At 46.0% G+C, this 17,004-nt stretch overlaps 1 protein-coding gene across 4 annotated transcripts in view; it reads right to left on the reverse strand.

Annotated features, from left to right (window-relative positions):
- The window catches only part of Ttc7b (tetratricopeptide repeat domain 7B), a 213,169-nt gene that overhangs the window by 99,144 nt on the left and 97,021 nt on the right, over window positions 1–17,004 (reverse strand). For all 4 annotated transcript variants that reach the window (XM_050151530.1, XM_050151527.1, XM_050151528.1 and 1 more), the window contains 3 exons: window positions 13,870–14,042; window positions 5,159–5,222; window positions 1,610–1,747 (listed from right to left, as the gene is read on the reverse strand). In XM_050151530.1, coding sequence (XP_050007487.1) covers window positions 1,610–1,747; window positions 5,159–5,222; window positions 13,870–14,042 — 375 coding nt within the window. The remainder of the gene's footprint in view (window positions 1–1,609; window positions 1,748–5,158; window positions 5,223–13,869; window positions 14,043–17,004) is intronic.

Below are 17,004 nucleotides of genomic sequence, written 5' to 3' on the forward strand. Positions count from 1 at the left end.
CTGGCTACATTGAAGAAAACCCCAGTAAATGAGGAAATGGGCAAGCAGGTCATTCTAAGATGTTATCTGAGATGGAAGGAGGGTTCTTGCTTAGCAGAGGGTTGCCTGGCTCCATCCTCAGAGATGATAGATTGGGCACTCCCCCCCGTTAGGTACCAGGGAGCCTCATCTTTCTCGTATGCAACTACCTGTAGAAGGTAGGAAAGGCTGAAGCCATGTGTCCAAGGCCTTTATCATAGGATATGGGTCTTCCTGGGCCAGTCATATATGCAGTAAGTTCTTGTTGCTTGCTGTTTACCTGTAGACTGGTGGCTACTAGTGTACAGAAAGAATATCCCTCTCAGAACTGCATTCCTAACCCTACGCAGCCCTTGGCACGGGGCAGGTTATAATATACATATATACTGAAAAAATGAATTTTATAATCCTATTAATTGATTTATACTTCTAACAGGCAAGACAAGGAGATGGTACCAAGTCCAAATTCTCCGAGGGATGTACAGGCCCAGGGAACTAAGGGGTAGGCCCACAAAGGGGACTGGAAGGCTGAGTGAGAACGACTAGCCCAAGCCTAGACCTGAGCTGGGTCCTAGCAGGGAAGGTTATATATGTTTGGGCACCTGGACACACTTCACTGTCTCACTGCATTGTGGGGAATTTGGTTTTTCAGAAGGCTGAATAACCATTGTCCTGTCTAGTCACCAAACCAAAGACTGAAAGCAGAAGTAAGCTACACATGCTTGTCTGTCCCCGGGTTCCTGTTGATTGTGGTGAGCACCGCAGGCTGGAAGCTGAGCCAAGCTCTGGTCTGATTTCAGCCAATCTGTTACAGTATTCCACTCCCTGTCCTCGTGCCCAGAGGCTGTTGCAATGGGTATAAATTTAGAAAGAGAAAGATAAATAACACAGAAAAGTTTATTTTTACAAAATGGGTTGTTTCTGTCCCTCTTTCTGTTTTGCTAAGAAAGATAAGTTGGTCTCCGACTTATTTTGCCTCCTCAAAATTTGGTATTCTGGGAAGAAGCTTAATAATTCATAACCCCAGCTCAGATGAACTAACTCCACATGAAACCAAAACCTCACATGTCTGTCCTAAGTGTTTCCTAGCAGAGGGGGTGAGAACATCACGGCCCCTTGCTTAAGACCTGGAATCTACCAGTCCACTTCTGAGCAAGCACAACCCTCTGAACAAAGACAGTGCCTATATGGCATGAAATGACTTCTGCCAGTCAACCTCTTAGTAAGTACCCACGTCATGTCACCAGGAGTTACGCAGTCCTAGTTTAAATGAAACTATTTGCTAAGGATATTAGAGTCAGAGACGAGAGGTTTGGTTACGACAGAAGTTATACTGGGAAAGACACTGCTTCGGGAAGCCCTGTCCACTTCCCACTCACAGACTGCAGGGTCTGGTCCACAGTAAGAAGCCCACTATCATTTCTATAACCAAACTAGGAGGGCAAAGTTCAAAAACTGGTCCAACGATACACGCCACTGGCAGAAGGGAACAGGGGCCAGGTTTCATGGCCCTTCCCCAAGTCATCTTGACTGGAAAAATGCACTCCCACCCTGCCCCAAGCTGGAAAACAGCCAGACTTGGTAGCTGTACCTCTGACAGCATCTCATACTGGCCTCTTCTTCCAAGAGCAATGGTCAGTAAATCATAGACCACAGACGCGCTTTGCAGGCTGATGAGGCGGTCGCTCTTGTGCTCAGGAATCCTGCTCAGCACAGCATCTCGGTTGGCCTGAAGATGACACAGAAGAGAGAAGCAGATAGTAAGCCAGCCTACATTCTACTATTTTCATATAGCACAGAGGCCACCTAGGCTCTCCTGCTCCACAGGGCAGGCGTGAGTAATGGACCTGTCACCTCAAGCCATATATCCAAAATCCCCAGATCACCGCAGACAGACTATGGTCTGACTCAACACTCAAGGCCAGATGCGAGCCTGTCAGCAGGTGTTTGGAGGAAACCCTACAAGGATGGGCAGAGCAGAGAGCTTGTCTGGGCCTCAACCCACAGCATCCTTCAAGTGAGTCCCCCTACCCCATGCTGTGTCTTCTGTGATCTGGCTTCTAGTCTATGCTGAGGACCAGGAGAGCATTTCCAGCTCTGTACTTCCTCTCACTGAATGGAGTCATCAAGTTCCACGGTCCCATGGAGGTGATCAAACTTTTCCCTCAGTCACTAAGTGACACTCAGATTCCTGGATGACACCTCCATGGGAACAGACCTCAAAGACTAATTCAGTCTTCTAAAAGGAAGCACACAACAGATGTACAAGACAAGAAGCGAGCAATTTTCACATTGCCATAGAGGACTCCAGAGAACACTGGCCAATTTCACATCTCGTCTGCCTAGCGCAGAAGCCCACCAGGACAGCCGTGCTTTCCCAGGCTGTCTATCGAAAAGCAGTTGTTCCGCACACCAGCATGTTCTCACTGCTCCTAAAATTTAATTTCTCCATAGTCCTCCAGATACACCACACACACTAGAGTCTTGATAGCGATCTCATTTTCCTTTCTCTTCCCCTAATAGGGAGTTCTAAATCACTTAAGCTAGATTTCTGCCTGCTTCTCCCACCCCCGGCTCTGCTAATGAACAGAGGTCTCCACTCCCATCTGTCTGAGGAGCAGCAAAAGGCCTGCACAGCATTCCCTGTGAGGAGGTTCTGGGGTCACTTGTCCCCCAGGCTGATGTTTAATTTTCCTGCCTGACATTCTGAAAGGTCACACACACACCTTGCCTCTTGCTAATGAGGCAAAATGCCTTCTTTTTGTGTGTGTCCGAGGCGTTTAGTCTCAGCCACCCATCAGAACTTACTCACTTGAAAACTCTAGGCTTTTAAATGTCAAAGCCAAATGAGACTATATAAAACAGGCCGCTTCCTACAAAGTGAGTCACCTCTTAAGAAAACAAGCCTGCTTTTGAAGATTTCATTCTAAGTTTTCTTTATGCAGCTCCTTTTGAGCCCAACAAGAGATGCTCTAAAGGAAGGGGGGGGGGGCTGCTGTATTTATTTGCTATAAATGTTCTATACTGAGACCAATGTCCGGAAGAAAAGAAAACAAAACTAACAGATACTGTAGGAGAGGTTTTCAAGTTATTCCTAATATGTCCTCTTTTTCAGAAGGCATTGCTATATTTTGAGATCTATAGACTAGAACCTTCAGCAGATCCACCAGCAAGTACCCAGAATGCTGACTTGGCTGAATTCTGCAGACACACTCCTGACAAGTTCTTCCTCTAGGAGAAAAGGGATCTTCTCTGCAGTGAGAAGTGCTACACTTTCAAATGACTTCTTGTACGTGAAGAGACGGTGAAGAAATTTATGCTTCTATGTTAAAGTCAGAACTAATAAAGAATATAATTTTTCCAGACACCCAAAGAACAAGGCATACCTTGTTCTGAAATTGAGCACATAATTTTCTGTCCTAAGAATGAAAAATCAAAGTGCCAAAGGACACTGAAGGAAAAAAAAGTCCCTTAAGGGCAACTTCATGTACAAGAGATTTACAGGGAAGCCATGACTTCACTGTCCCCTGAAGAGATAATCCCGGAAAGCATGGAGGCCAAACTGACTGTCTCAAAGGTCTTGGCACAGGCTATCTGTGAGCTGAAGACACCACTCCAAAGCATCTATACCACACTAGGACAAGAGCTATAGGCATGTGGCCATGTTTTCCAAATTCCAAACTGGATCGCTTGACCTCACGACTGTCATCAGTAACCCACCAGAGCGCATGGGCACCACAGCCAATCACGTTTGCACTGAAGAAATTAACCACCAAGTACAGAGGCCAGGACAGCTGGAAGGCCAACACGCGCTGCCTTCTACACCAGCAACGAAGTGGGTGAGTCTTGCCCATTTGAAGACATGGTCCCGGACCCACTGCCAGCATCATCACCTATGTGCCTTCCCTGATTCTGCCAAGCCAGAGCAGAGAATATAAATGCCACCATCCTGTGTTACAAGCTGACGGTCAAGGAAAGATGAACCGGGGCAACCTGCTTCCCAGAGAGGAAGTGAGCCCAGTGACGTCAACAGCAGCCCAGTGGAGAGCAATGGTAACTCAAGCAGTCTGCTCTTGTAAACACTTGTGGGCCAGTTTGCAGAACAAGAGAACCCCAAGTTTTAACCTGAGGCAAGAGAGTTACGCATGTGGAAGCCTTAGCCTCTGCTGGCCACCTCTTCCCAGCACACAGCATTCTGTCCGCAGTTCCCCTCAGCACAGCTCTAGTCTCCAGCTGGCCACCATGTAGAGGGTGGGGATTCACTTTTTCCTCTATGGGCTGCCTGCTGGGCTGAAAGCTCTGAGGAGGAAACCACACAGTTCACAGACGGCTGCAGCAGGCCAACACACTGAATGCCCTTTGCTTACTCTGGCCTTATAAGTCCTCATCTGTAAAAAGACAAAACAGACAGGAGGCTTTTGGGTCTCTGGCAACCTGTGTTTCTGCTCAAGTGCTAGGCACAAACTACTGGCCTGTGGTAGTTCTAAGCTGCTTCAGCACCAAGGCTTCACTCCAGGGCTGGCATTCCGAGTGCTATGCAGAGCAGGAGCCCAATAGACAACAAACACACAGTTTAGACCAAAAGTCAGCATTCTGGCCAAACACAACGAGCGAATTTCAAAGGAATCTGGTGGCCTGGCGGGAACAGCCCTGAGGACAGCAGCCCTAGACAGCAGAGGGCATCCCCACAGCCCTAGATTCTGCAGGGGCAGGGGTAGGAGCAGGTGGCGAGGGCAGAGTGAGAGCCCCAGGAAAGCAGAGGGGTGTACCCACAGTGCCCCATCAGCACTGCCTTCACTCTGCACACTGGGAAGATACACAGGGGCCATGCTGGGCTGCGCTCCCAGACAAGCCCCTGTGAGGAGCATTTCCACTGCAGTCCCCTTACATATGAATGTGCTAACATCCAGTCATAGCTGACGGATGGAGGATACGCTGAGAGCCCTCTCTGCTGCGGTAGGAGAGCTGACCAGGGAAGCAGGCGTGTTTCTTTTCCAAGCACTGTTGCTTTACCCCCCTCTTAGGCATTCCTTCTGGAAAATTTTTCTCTAGACCAAAAATCATCCTAATGAGGGAACGGGCACAACAATAAGGGAAGTCTCGGGACGGGGAAGGAACAATGAAAGTCACATCCACTTACCATAGATTCACTAATGAGCAGTAACAGCAGCGCCTCTTCAGTATTTTCTTGAGGACAAAAAATGCTGCATAAAGAAAACCAACTTTGGTATACGGCAGTTTTGAAATAACAAGAGACACACCACTACAAGCAGAGTGCAAGGCTAAAAGCGTCTCCATTTTTATATAGAATCCATGAAAAACACTGCATAACTTGGACACTTGAATTAGCTTGCTTATTTCTATGGCAATCTGTGGAATTATTACATTTCTGCTACAAATTTTAATGGTAAGCAGACGGGTGAGAGAAAATGGTAAAAACCTAAGTTCAAAGCTCAAATAACATATGTACCTATTACAGAGGCAGAAACGGCATGCAAACAAGAGGTGCTTGCTTAGAGCAGTGTCACGGGAAGAGCACGCATTTCAGTGGACAGCCGCTCTACCTGCCAACTGCTCCACCCTTTTGTCTTTCTGATGAAATTAGGAGCAGCTTCGACCACACACTATTTCTCATACCGAAAGAATTTAGGGTGCTATCTTAGCTTCGACACACACTTTGTTCTGGGGCAGCATGCAAGAGCTGCCCTGTTAGTCTATCTCTTGGTAGTTGGCTGAACTCTAAAATTTTGGATTAAAAGAAAAAGATGTTAACCCAGTGGTGCTGATTAGGAAACAATGAAAACGCAAACACACCTAAATCCTCTCCGTGTCCTCTCCAGGTTCTGTGAGCACTGCCAAGGCTATGGCGCCACCCCCCACCCCCCTGGAGTAGAATTCTGCATGTTATCGCCAACTGGGCCAAACTCAACTTTCCCCAAGAATTGAAAAAGAGCTTATAATAAATAAAAATAAACATGGTTAAAGAAAACCAAACACTGCCTATTTTGAAGATGACTAAATTTATACCTTCCTAGGAACAACACAACAATCATTTAATTGAGATTTCCTCTCCAAAAGAAAAAAAAAAAGGCAAAATCCCACGTTTTCCAGATAATTATAAATGCTTGTTTTCTCTGAAGCATCAGTAACGTATTACTGCACCAGAGAACCCTGGAGGTGACGCAGAAAGTACAGTGCCTGGCTCTGCTGCAGAACTCTGCCTGTGGGGGTCTCCAGCCCAGGGCCATGCAGGGCTCCAGCAAGGCTAGTCTGGGAATATGCTGTGGGGTGGGCCTGGAGCCAAAGCTTCTTTGGGGGAGTCAGCTTGTGTTAAACTGGGTTTTTCAGAAAACAGAGCATTTCTGATTATTCCCTGATATCCTGGCTGTGCTTACATGCAATTGGAATCTTGTAAATAAAGCAATAGCCGGAACCATTTTTTCTAATGGCTAGCTAGTCCTGCACTGTTCAGACTAATTGAAAAGAGAGAGCCCAAGCAGTGCTAATTATGACTTAACACCAGCCAATTCAGTCCATGGGTAATCTCCAAATTCCGTCTGAGCCATCCAGTCTGCTTAAATGCTAGGTTGTTTTATTTTTACCAGAGTTGCTAACAAGCAGTGAATTAGCATCGAATTCCACTTCCTTGGCCCTGCATGTACGGCAGGTGGATGGGCACTGAGAAGCTCCAGGGCCAGGGCAAAAGGTGGAAGCAGCAGAGTAACTGTAGGATTCAAGCCTGAAAACTGTACTGAAATGTTCCCTTGAAACAACCAAGTCTTCTGAGACCCATTTCTGCCACTTCTTCTCTTCCTTGCTCATGCAAGACAGACCCAGCGTGGGTAGTCAAGATTGTCAGGACCTTCCTTTTTTGATATTTTCTTCTCTGAGTCTCCAGTGCCCCAGGAGGAAACCCCAGAGTGTCTGGCCTCAGTTCTAGAGGGTGGGAAGCTGGAGGGCTAGATGCACAGGGAGTTGCAAGAAGGGCAGGGTAGGGGAAATGGGCACCACCAGACAGTGATCAGCTCCCAAGCCCCAGCAGGGAGAGGCTGAGGATGACCTTCAGGCAAACCGCCCATGTGTTTAGTTTGGGTAAATTCATCAACGCATCTTGTAGTTTTGTAGGGCACAGGGAAAGGGAGTCCTCAAGACACTGATAGTTACCATGGTTTTCTAGGGCTTCCAAGTAAATATTTAGAAAATCCAGTACCCCGGCCATATACACATGTTAGAACAAGTAAAAGAGAAATCAAGTCAATCATATTCAACTGCATCTTAGCTTTCTTGTTGCCTGGGATTTCTGCAGTAAGGAAGTGGCTGTGTAAAAGAACTGGCCCCTGAGGAGTCGCTGTGACTTGTATGGCTGCAGGAGTGGTCCTGAGTTCTCCCCACAGGAAGCTGATTCAACTCCAAGATCTAGCTGAAGCCCCAGAGAGGAAAGGGGATTTCAACTGGTAATTGAGACCAGCTTGATCAGGGGTCAGCTGGTCCAGCTGAGGATCACCTCCCCACAACTCCTTTCTTTTCCTGTCAACTCATATGGCTCAACCTCTTAGAACAAAGAAAGAAGTACTTCATCAGGTTAGCCCAGCTCTGTTGAGTGTTCCTCCATGCAGGGATCAGAAAAGTTCCATGTGTCTTGTCATCTTACATTCCTAGAGAAGGGACAGGGTCCCTGCATTTCTGGGGAGGGGACAGGACTCTCTGCACAATGACTCAAAATGAGATTGTGAGGAGACCAAAGAGTTCTACCAGCAAAAGTCACCCTGATCTCATAATGTCCCTTGCCTTTCCAAAACCTCTCCACAGCAAACTAGGAGGCCCAGACCCAAAGGACCACACAACAGAGATCGCCTCCTTCTCTTCTGTCTACCTGGGAGGTCACCCCAATGCTTGCGCTCACAGCTGCTCATTCAACACCTTCTCATTAGCCACTTGTAGACACAATGGTGGCCTTTAATCTCCTGCTTTGTTTGTGCTAATTTTCTAGTCTAATATGCATGCAATTATCCAAGCCACCAAACATGCTTTTACAAGGATGAAAGGAAAACTACACCTAGCTGAAACCCAACTATGTACTGAGAGACATTACAAGAACCTTCGTGGCACCGCAGCCTCTATTAGTCCCAAACAGAACAGGGAAATAACTCAAATGGCCATAGGAACAGACTGGCAAAATGATATTTATAAAACAGCATTGAAAACAAACTACTGCCACATGTAAAAATACATGTGAATTGCTCAATTACAACAGCAGATAAAACTTAGACATAAATGAATATGCAATTTATGATTGTTAAAGATAATGCAATGACTTATTTATTTTGAAATGGAGTCTTACTATGTTGTTGCCCAGACTGGTCCCTAACTCTTGGGCTCAAGTGATTGTCCCACCTCAGCCTCCTGAATGCTGACTATCTAAAGTGTGCCACCATGTTTGACACATAGCTTGCCAAAGCCAGACAGAAGGCTGGGGAAATGATTCACTAGGTAAAGGCCCTTGTCACCAAGCCAGAGGACTGGATTTGACCCCTGGAATCCACATGGTGAAAGGAAATAACTGACTCCTTCAAGGTGTGCTCTGACCTCTGCAGGTGCCCACACACTTGCCACCTGCACATGAGAGAGAAAGAGAGGGGGGGGGGGGGGGGGGGGGGGGGGGGGGGGGAGGGAGGGAGAGAGAGAGAGAGAGAGAGAGAGAGAGAGAGAGAGAGAGAGAGAGAGAGAGAATGCAAAACAAAAACTCCTAACAGCTAGACTAATCACTGGACTAATCTTCAGGACCAGGACCAGGTTTCTCTGAAGAGGGGCAATCAGTCCCTGGGAGAGGTACAAAGACAGCTTCAGGGCTCTGGTAACTGCTGCTCCTTGAGCAGGATGCTATTACACATGTGTTCTCCTAGCCAAAAGTCATTGCTTGTTTTACATCCACTTCATGCCCCATCACTTATGCAGAATACAAAGTTTGCCCTAAAAAGAAGTTAACCGTGGCAGGCATCCTCGCAGAAAGACCCAGAAGGGCATGGAGGCTACAACAGATCACTCTTCCAGGATTTAACATTTTATCTTCCTTCTAACTTCAAGTGATCAGGCAGAGAAGGAGCATGGCCTCCACCTCACACCGGGGCACAGTGGAGGGAAGAGCTTTTAAAAAGCTTGCTTTTCAGGGCAGCCCATCTTGGTCAACACTCTGAAAGTCTTTTTGGTTTGCTGGAGATAGAAGAGTCTGAGCCATGTAAACTATGGCATGTTGAGTGGTGGGCTGCAACCTCATGGGGTCATGAAAATCTGGTAACAGTAAAATGTATCTGAATGCAGTGACCAAAGTTAATTCTGAGTCAAACACAGCGACCCCATGGTTCCCAGAGCCAGAGAAGCCACTGCAGCCTTGGTTCTGGACTAACACTGTTAGCATGCACTGTGAGCTGCAGTGTTTCCACGGGACATACAGAGTTCCACGCTCTTCAAGAAGCATATCGGTTTAGTTGTAGAAATAAAGACTTTTACATTTTTCTACTGTCGTTCTTCAGCATGTAAGTACCAAAATTAGTACATAGTATGTTAGAGAGTTTGGTTTTTTAAAATTACTGTTTGAGTTGCTGACTTGAGTAATAAACTTTTCAATGAATTTTGGTTTTAGATTAGGACCGAATTTCCAATAATTTCTGAAATGGCCTCAGCCATAGTTTTACAATTTTATATTATGTATTTATACAAAGTGGCATTCTCAGAATTGACAATTATAAAATTAAAATACTGATCAACTCTGAAAAATGCTGAAGAAACTCTACATCCCACAGAGTCAAATATTTAACAAGATTTCATTCTTTATGTAAAAAAAGATAAGTGCATCCATCTCATTGGGACACGAACCTGCTTTCACCTGCAATAAAGGGTAAAACTAAATGCATCCCAACCAACGGCTGTAAAACCAGCTTCTTGATTTGTTGTCAGTAAATGATTTGTACACCATCTTACCTGTTTACATGCCCGAGGCTGCACAACAGTTTCTTGGGAGAGAAGGGGTAGAAAAGTTTAGGAAGTTCTAAGCTCCACTCTAAGTCTGAACTAGAGGGGAGTCAGGCCAAGATGAGGCCTGAGCATCCTGTGCAGATTCTCCCTTCTACTTCCTAATGAGCCAGCTGAGGGTGCGGGACACACAGCCCCGCTTCAGTAGGAAGGGGGCATTATAGACACAGGAGCCCAGGGGATGTTCTCTCTCTACTATGACACCAACTGAGAAGGAGGGTGTGCACAAACTTAGAATGCTAAAAGCCGAGTAGTGTGGAAACTGAGGAAACACAGAACAGACTCACAACAGATTACATAAAGAAAACAGAAAGTTGATTCTTCAAAAGGACAAATAGAAGATAAGCGTTTAGGTAGCCTGCTCCTGCTCCTCCACCCTCAAAGAGAGAAAAGATGGGCTATAACAAGAAATTCTGCAGAAAAAGAAACATGGCTGACTAAGAAGGTATGTGGTGGGGGGCTGGAGAGATGGCTCAGCGGTTAAGAGCATTGCCTGCTCTTTCAAAGGTCCTGAGTTCAATTCCCAGCAACCACATGGTGGCTCACAACGATCTGTAAAGAGGTCTGGCGCCCTCTTCTGGCCTTCAGGCACACACACAGACAGAATATTGTATACATAATAAATAAATAAATATTTTAAAAAAAAGAAGGTATGTGGTGAAAAATTCGATGACCCCACTGAGATGGCCAAACATACAGAAGGATATAAACCACTAAGACAGATTCATGAGGAAACAGAGAACCAAGAGCTTGAAGTGAATTCCCCCGAAGAAAAGCCAAGGACAGATGCTCTGAGGTAAATCATATCAGAGATAAGGATATTTTCTCATGTCTACTCACAGCAATGTAGTGTCTAGCCCCCTACACCTAAGGAAGAAAACGAAACCAAAGCACTCAGCTTTCAAAGGAACAAGTAAAACTATATTTATAGATGACAGAATAGCCTAAGGAATCTAAAAAATGGAGAATTAACAAATTCAGCAAATTTGCAACATAAAATATCAATTCCTCTTCCATACACTTGCAGTGAATAGTCATGAAATTAAGAACAAACAGAAGAGGCCATGCTGATGGCTAATGGATGGAAGAAGCCTACATCAATCCCACCATTAGGCTAAGAGTGATGTGTGATTACTAAGGTGGGCATGAAGCCCCATGCCCAAGAGCTCCTGGTAATTGGCAGCTGCTGGGAAAGAAGAGTCAGTTTTCTTTGAGGGTAGGGGCCCTGCATGTTAACCATACTCCAGCGGGGCCACACACCCAAGAGCAGATGGGCAGCACAAACTAGAATTGAAAAGTTTTTAAAGGGGGGGGGCACAAAGCTGGATGGGGAGGGCAGGGGTGAATCTGGGAGGACTGGGTGTGTGTGAATATGACCAAGACACATTGTATGACATTATAAAACAACCAATTTTTTAAATTGAAAAAAGAATAGGATTATTGAAATCTATAAAAAAGGTAAAAGTGGGTTGAAATTTTTTTTAAGTAAAATTTAAAATTTTTCTATTTATAATAGCACCAAAAAGAACTACAGGGCTTGGGCTGTGACTCAGCACAGAGTACTGTCCAGTGCCCTGTGCAGGCCAGGTTCCACTCCAGCACCTGCCCTAGTCTGCCTCTCTGCCGCTGTGACAAACACCTCAACCAAAAGCAACTCAAGGAGGAAAGGCTTATTTCACCTTACAACTCCTAGGTCATACTCCCACACTGATGGAAGTCAAAGCAGGAACCTGGATCTGCTCCTTGCTGGCCTACTCTCTAGCTCACTCTCACAAGCTCATGCTCAGCTAAGTTTCTTATGCAGCCCACGCCCACCTGCATAGGAATGGTGCCGCCCACAGTGGGCTGGGCCCTCCTATATAAGTTAGCCAAGACGATATCCCACAGACAAGTCTGATCTGGGTAATATCTCAGTTCAGTTTCCCTCTTCCCAAATGACTCTAGACTGTGTCCTTTACAATAAAAACTAAACAGTACACATCCCTTTCCAAAAAAGGGAAAAAAAAAGAATTATTCATGCACATAACCAAAAAATTAGGAATATGTTTAACAAATGAAATCAAGCCTTACAGCCTGAAAACTGTGACTCATTGCTGCAGCAATTTTAAAAGTATGAAAGAATGAATAAATAAATAAGTACCTTGTGCTCACAGATCAGAAGATGCAATACTGTTTAGATTACAGTATTACCTGCATTGTTTCACAAGTTACAAGTTCAAAGTAATTCCGATCAAAATCCCAGTGCTTTTAAACATGTATTTCTGGAAGAAATGAGCAAGTGGATTCAAAAAATGCAAATGAATTTAAGGGTCTGGAAGAAAGGCTGACACCTGAGAAGAACTGGGCATTATTTTTGGAGAAGCAAAAACTCTCAACTCTGGTGATGTAGTCATAACTATGAGTGTACTGGAAGCCAATGAATGTACACTCTAAGTTAGGGAGCTGGAGCGCATGTGAGCTACAGACAGTATAATAGGTACAAGCCAAACAGACTGCGTATATCTGTAGGAAACTCAGCTTGTATGGGGGGCTGCCTCCTGGAGTTCTCCTTACACAGCTAGGAAGAGGACACGGTGGGAATGAAGTCAGAAGAGTGACAGTCAGCTGGGGAAACAGGAGAGTTTCTGTCTCTGGGGTGAGGCTGCACAGAGGAGAGCTCCACCCGGTGTCACTGGAGGAGAAGGGCGGTAACTGAGACCCTCTGTGCACCTGGCACCTAGGACACTCACAAGTGGCTAGGGTGAGAAACAAACCCACACTTTGTTTTGAAGACCTGAAATTCACTTAAAAACTGAATCTCAGATCTGCTTCTGGATAGCCCCTCCTGAGGGGGTCGGCACTTCACAGTTAGGGGACCAGAGCAGGTGTTTTATGAATCCAGACAAGGCCTGAGGAGGAAGGACAGCATGCACATCAGGTAAACTGCTTCGGCAAGGCGAGAAAAATGAAGATGAAAACTGAAATACACAAAGTCCCAGGGAAAAGTCAAGAACACATTCCCCTGTCCAAATCCACACAAAACATGCAAACTGAGTAAGATGACTAAGGGGGAAAGAAAGCCAGGGGTGTCACGCAAGGAGCCAGAAGCCAGGCGGCCTATCCTGCAGCGTGCTCCCCGGGGTCCCAAAGCAGCTGCCTGCAGTCTCTCAGCACCTTCTCAGTGTGGCAGCATCAGTCACTAGAGTCCCTTTGCTCTTCAGAGAGACGAGGAAAGGCCACTAGGCCTTGTCCTTTACCACAGGCAGAGAGGGAACCTAATGGCTCTGAGGGGGCAGAAGCGAGTGAGTTTTTCCCAGCCTTGGTCCTTGTCTCTTCACCCTCTACCTCCTGACCTGGGAAGACTCAAGCCTAAGAAGGCAGTAGCCCTCTGACCCATTTTCCTCTGAGGAAACCGAGTCCTAAACTAAAATCTTGCAAAAATCAATAAGTTCTAAAGCAGTGTCCTTACACATGGTTTGGCTAAGAACAAGATTTAAGAGATGGGGAGCTGCTGAAGAAATGAACACCTATTAGCTCTGGCTATAACAGTGGCTGCTGACTGCCGCATCATGCTGGGATCTTGTGATAAACGGAGAGAGAATCCCACAGACCGGCACAGACAGTGATAGCGAAGAAGGTGGCCCAGCTCTGAGAGGAGAGTAGAGGCCGACTCAGGCAGACCTCTGCTGGATGGCCAGCAGTGCTGAGTGCCTGCCTCCGCTGACCTGGTCAGTTAGGATCCTCATCTGACTTCACATGGGCAAAACCTGGCCTGTGCTCTGCTGCCTGCCCTTAACCATTTTCGCATCCCCTTCCCACCCAGAGGCCCATCCAGTCCCATACTTCTCTCCTGAGTAGACGCGGGCTCTGCGAGGGAGTGTGTAGGTTTTGGTGTTGGCTCCTTTCCGGAGAGGGTCATCCAGAGGTGACTGGCAGGGAGGATCCTCCAGGGGGCTCCAGTAGCTCTGCTCACACATGCCCCGTAACAAGATTTCTGCCAACTGCCTGGCTATTGTCTGGGAACACAAAGAGAGACCAGCGTGATTATTAATGTGTTTCCTATCATCCACGCCATCGTTATATCAGCTGTCACTCTGTGTGAGACGCTACTGCAGCACTCAGAATTTGAAAGACTCAGAATCAAATGTTTACTTCTATATAAAAATCACACACATTTATGGCAAAAGAAAATATAATACACTAAACATCTGAACACTTTTTAAAAAGATTTATTTTATTCTTAATTACGAATAAGTATATTTGAGCTATGTACAGATGAGCACAGGAGAAACCAGAAGCTTTGCATCCCCGCGGAGCTGGAATGACGGGGGCTGTAAGGCACTGACATGAGTGGTGCCAGGAACCGAAGTCCAGTCCTCTGCAAGGGCAGTACCTGCACTCAACCACTGAACCATTCTCCAGCCCATGAAGAGCTGTTCCAGAAAGTTCATGCACCTCCAATGCTGGCTTGTCTACACTATACATTAACAGACTTTAGACCCAAAATAACTAAACACGTAGCTAAGCCTTTCCTAAGAGCTCCTGGGTGAACTGCAGATGTTCTCATCACCCGGCAGCAGATGCTTGCTACAACTCAAACCCAGAGAAGCCAGGACTCAACTTCAATGATGCCGTCGTGTGTGTGTGTGTGTGTGTGTGTGTGTGTGTGTGTGTGTGTGAACCTCAGCATGGCCAGGTGTGCACCTGCAGATACTCCAATGTCCTATTCCTGGAAGCACTACAGACCAGTTAGTTATGTTACCACCACGGGAGGTAGCACTCGAGTAGTGGGGTGCCCTGCTCCCAGTACACTCGGGACCTCCTGGCCCAGCAGCTCAGAAGCCAGCTTTGTGTAATAGGGAAAGAAGAGTGAGGGCTGTAGTTTCTGATGAAAAGGGCTTTCTACAAAGCTGGTGTGTTTCTCACCTCCCTGTGAAAACCCAGAAACACCAGGACCTTCTTCTAGCCAGTGCAGATTCTATCCCAAGTCCTCTGCAACACCTCTGCCTAGAACATTACCCCAAGAGGTGTGTCCCTACTAAGAAGGGTCTTGTTGACAAAGGCATGTTGATATTCTCTCCCCTTCTCCCTTCCTCTCCTCCGTGAGTGTGTGTGTGTGTGTGTGTATGCCTACACATGTGTCTCCCCATTCCCCATTTTCAAACAGAATCCGTGATCCCAGGATATTCAATCCATAATCACCCAGAGCTGCAAAATAAAACTTCAGGCAACAGAGTTTTCCATCAGGTTTTGTGTTCTTTTGAAGAAACAAAGAGCGCTGACGTTCCCCGAGAATGAGCTTTTAAAGTAAATGTGTTCCAGAAGAGAACTTCCTAAAACTCCCCAAGGAAACCCAAATGCAACCAAATCATTAGCCTGGTGGCGTCTGAGAACCACTGGGTAAAGGCAAATTTTCTTGATTATCCTGTGTAGAATGCACTGCCTTTAAATGTCTATAAAAATGTGAAATTAAATGAACCCAGATCATCCCCAGCTGAGCCATCTGTAAAGATCTCATAAGAACACAATCTCCAGGACCTAAGGTACAAGCTGTCTTCCTGGACCTTCCTTACTGCTTCTCTCTGATCTCACTGCCATCACACGAGCTAGAGGCTTCTGAAAGCGCCAGCCGTCAGTCACCCTCCACTCACTATGGCCATGAGCTAAACATTAGAAATAAAGAACCCACGCACACCTCCCCCAGCCCCATGCACTCTGAGACTGTTTTAAAGGGTACAGTCCAATGGCATTTAGTACATGCACACGGTTGTGCAACCTTCACCACTATCTAGTTCCAGGACATTTTCGTCACCCCAAAATGAAACCCTATGCCTTTTAAGCTGTGGCTTCTCATTTTCCCCTCTCAAACCCTCAGAAAAACCAATGTGCTTTCTGTCTTGATGGATTTGTCTATTTAGAAGATCTCACAGAAATGGATACAAAATGGCCCTCTGCGATCAGCCTCCTTTATGGAGTGCAGTATTTTCAAGATACAGCCATGTTGTTATAGTATCCACAACTTTTATTGTCAAACAAAACAGACATGCCCCATTTTGTCCACAAATCCACCTTGTTTCCAGTTGTTGGATGTTAGAAATGGTGCCGTAATGAACACTCACGGTCAAGTTTGTGTTGGAAAATGTGTTTAAACGCTTTGGCAAAAGTACCCAGGAGTGGCATGCTATGAAAATACCTTTAAATCCCTTTCTGCTATGCTTTCACATCAAATCAAGTTCACAAGACAACTTTACCATCTCATAAATACATTATACATGTGCAACTATTACCTAAAGTAAAAAGAATCATATAGCTATGAAATAGATTTCTTGGCCCAGCCACAGACTTGCTCCATTGGAATTCCGGAACTGGAGGTAAGGACAAGTTTTTTGGCATTTCTCAGTAAAGTTAAGGATGTAGATCATTGGCAGAGCACTGGACTAACCACATTTGGTGGTTTGAATGTAATTGGCCCCCATAAGCTCATAGAGAATGGCACTATTGGGAGGTGTGGCTTTGTTGGGGTTGGTGAAGCTTGCGCTTCCATGTTAGAGGAACTGTGTCACTGTTGGGGTGGGTTTTGATCTTCATGTTCAAGATGCACCCAGTGTCTCAGATGATTTCCTGTTGCCTTTAGACAAAGATGTAGACTCCAGCACCATGTCTGCCTGTATACCACCATACTCCCAGCTGCCATGCTCCCTGCCATGATGATAATGGACTAAACCTCTGAAACTATAAGCTGCCATTTCAATTAAATGTTTTCTTTTATAAGAGTTGCCATGGTCAGCCGGGCGGTGGTGGCACACGCCTTTAATCCCAGCACTCGGGAGGCAGAGACAGGCGGATCTTTGGGAGTTCGAGGCCAGCCTGGTCTACAAGAGCTAGTTCCGGGATGGTCACCAAAGCTACAGAGAAACCCTGTCTCGAAAAACCAAAAAAAAAAAAAAAAAAACAAAAAGCAGACACGCAACATGCCAA

This window comes from Alexandromys fortis, unplaced genomic scaffold, assembly GCF_014885135.2.
Source record: "Alexandromys fortis isolate MF-2015 unplaced genomic scaffold, M_Fortis_MF-2015_v1.1 scaffold_63, whole genome shotgun sequence".
NCBI lineage: Eukaryota > Metazoa > Chordata > Mammalia > Rodentia > Cricetidae > Alexandromys > Alexandromys fortis.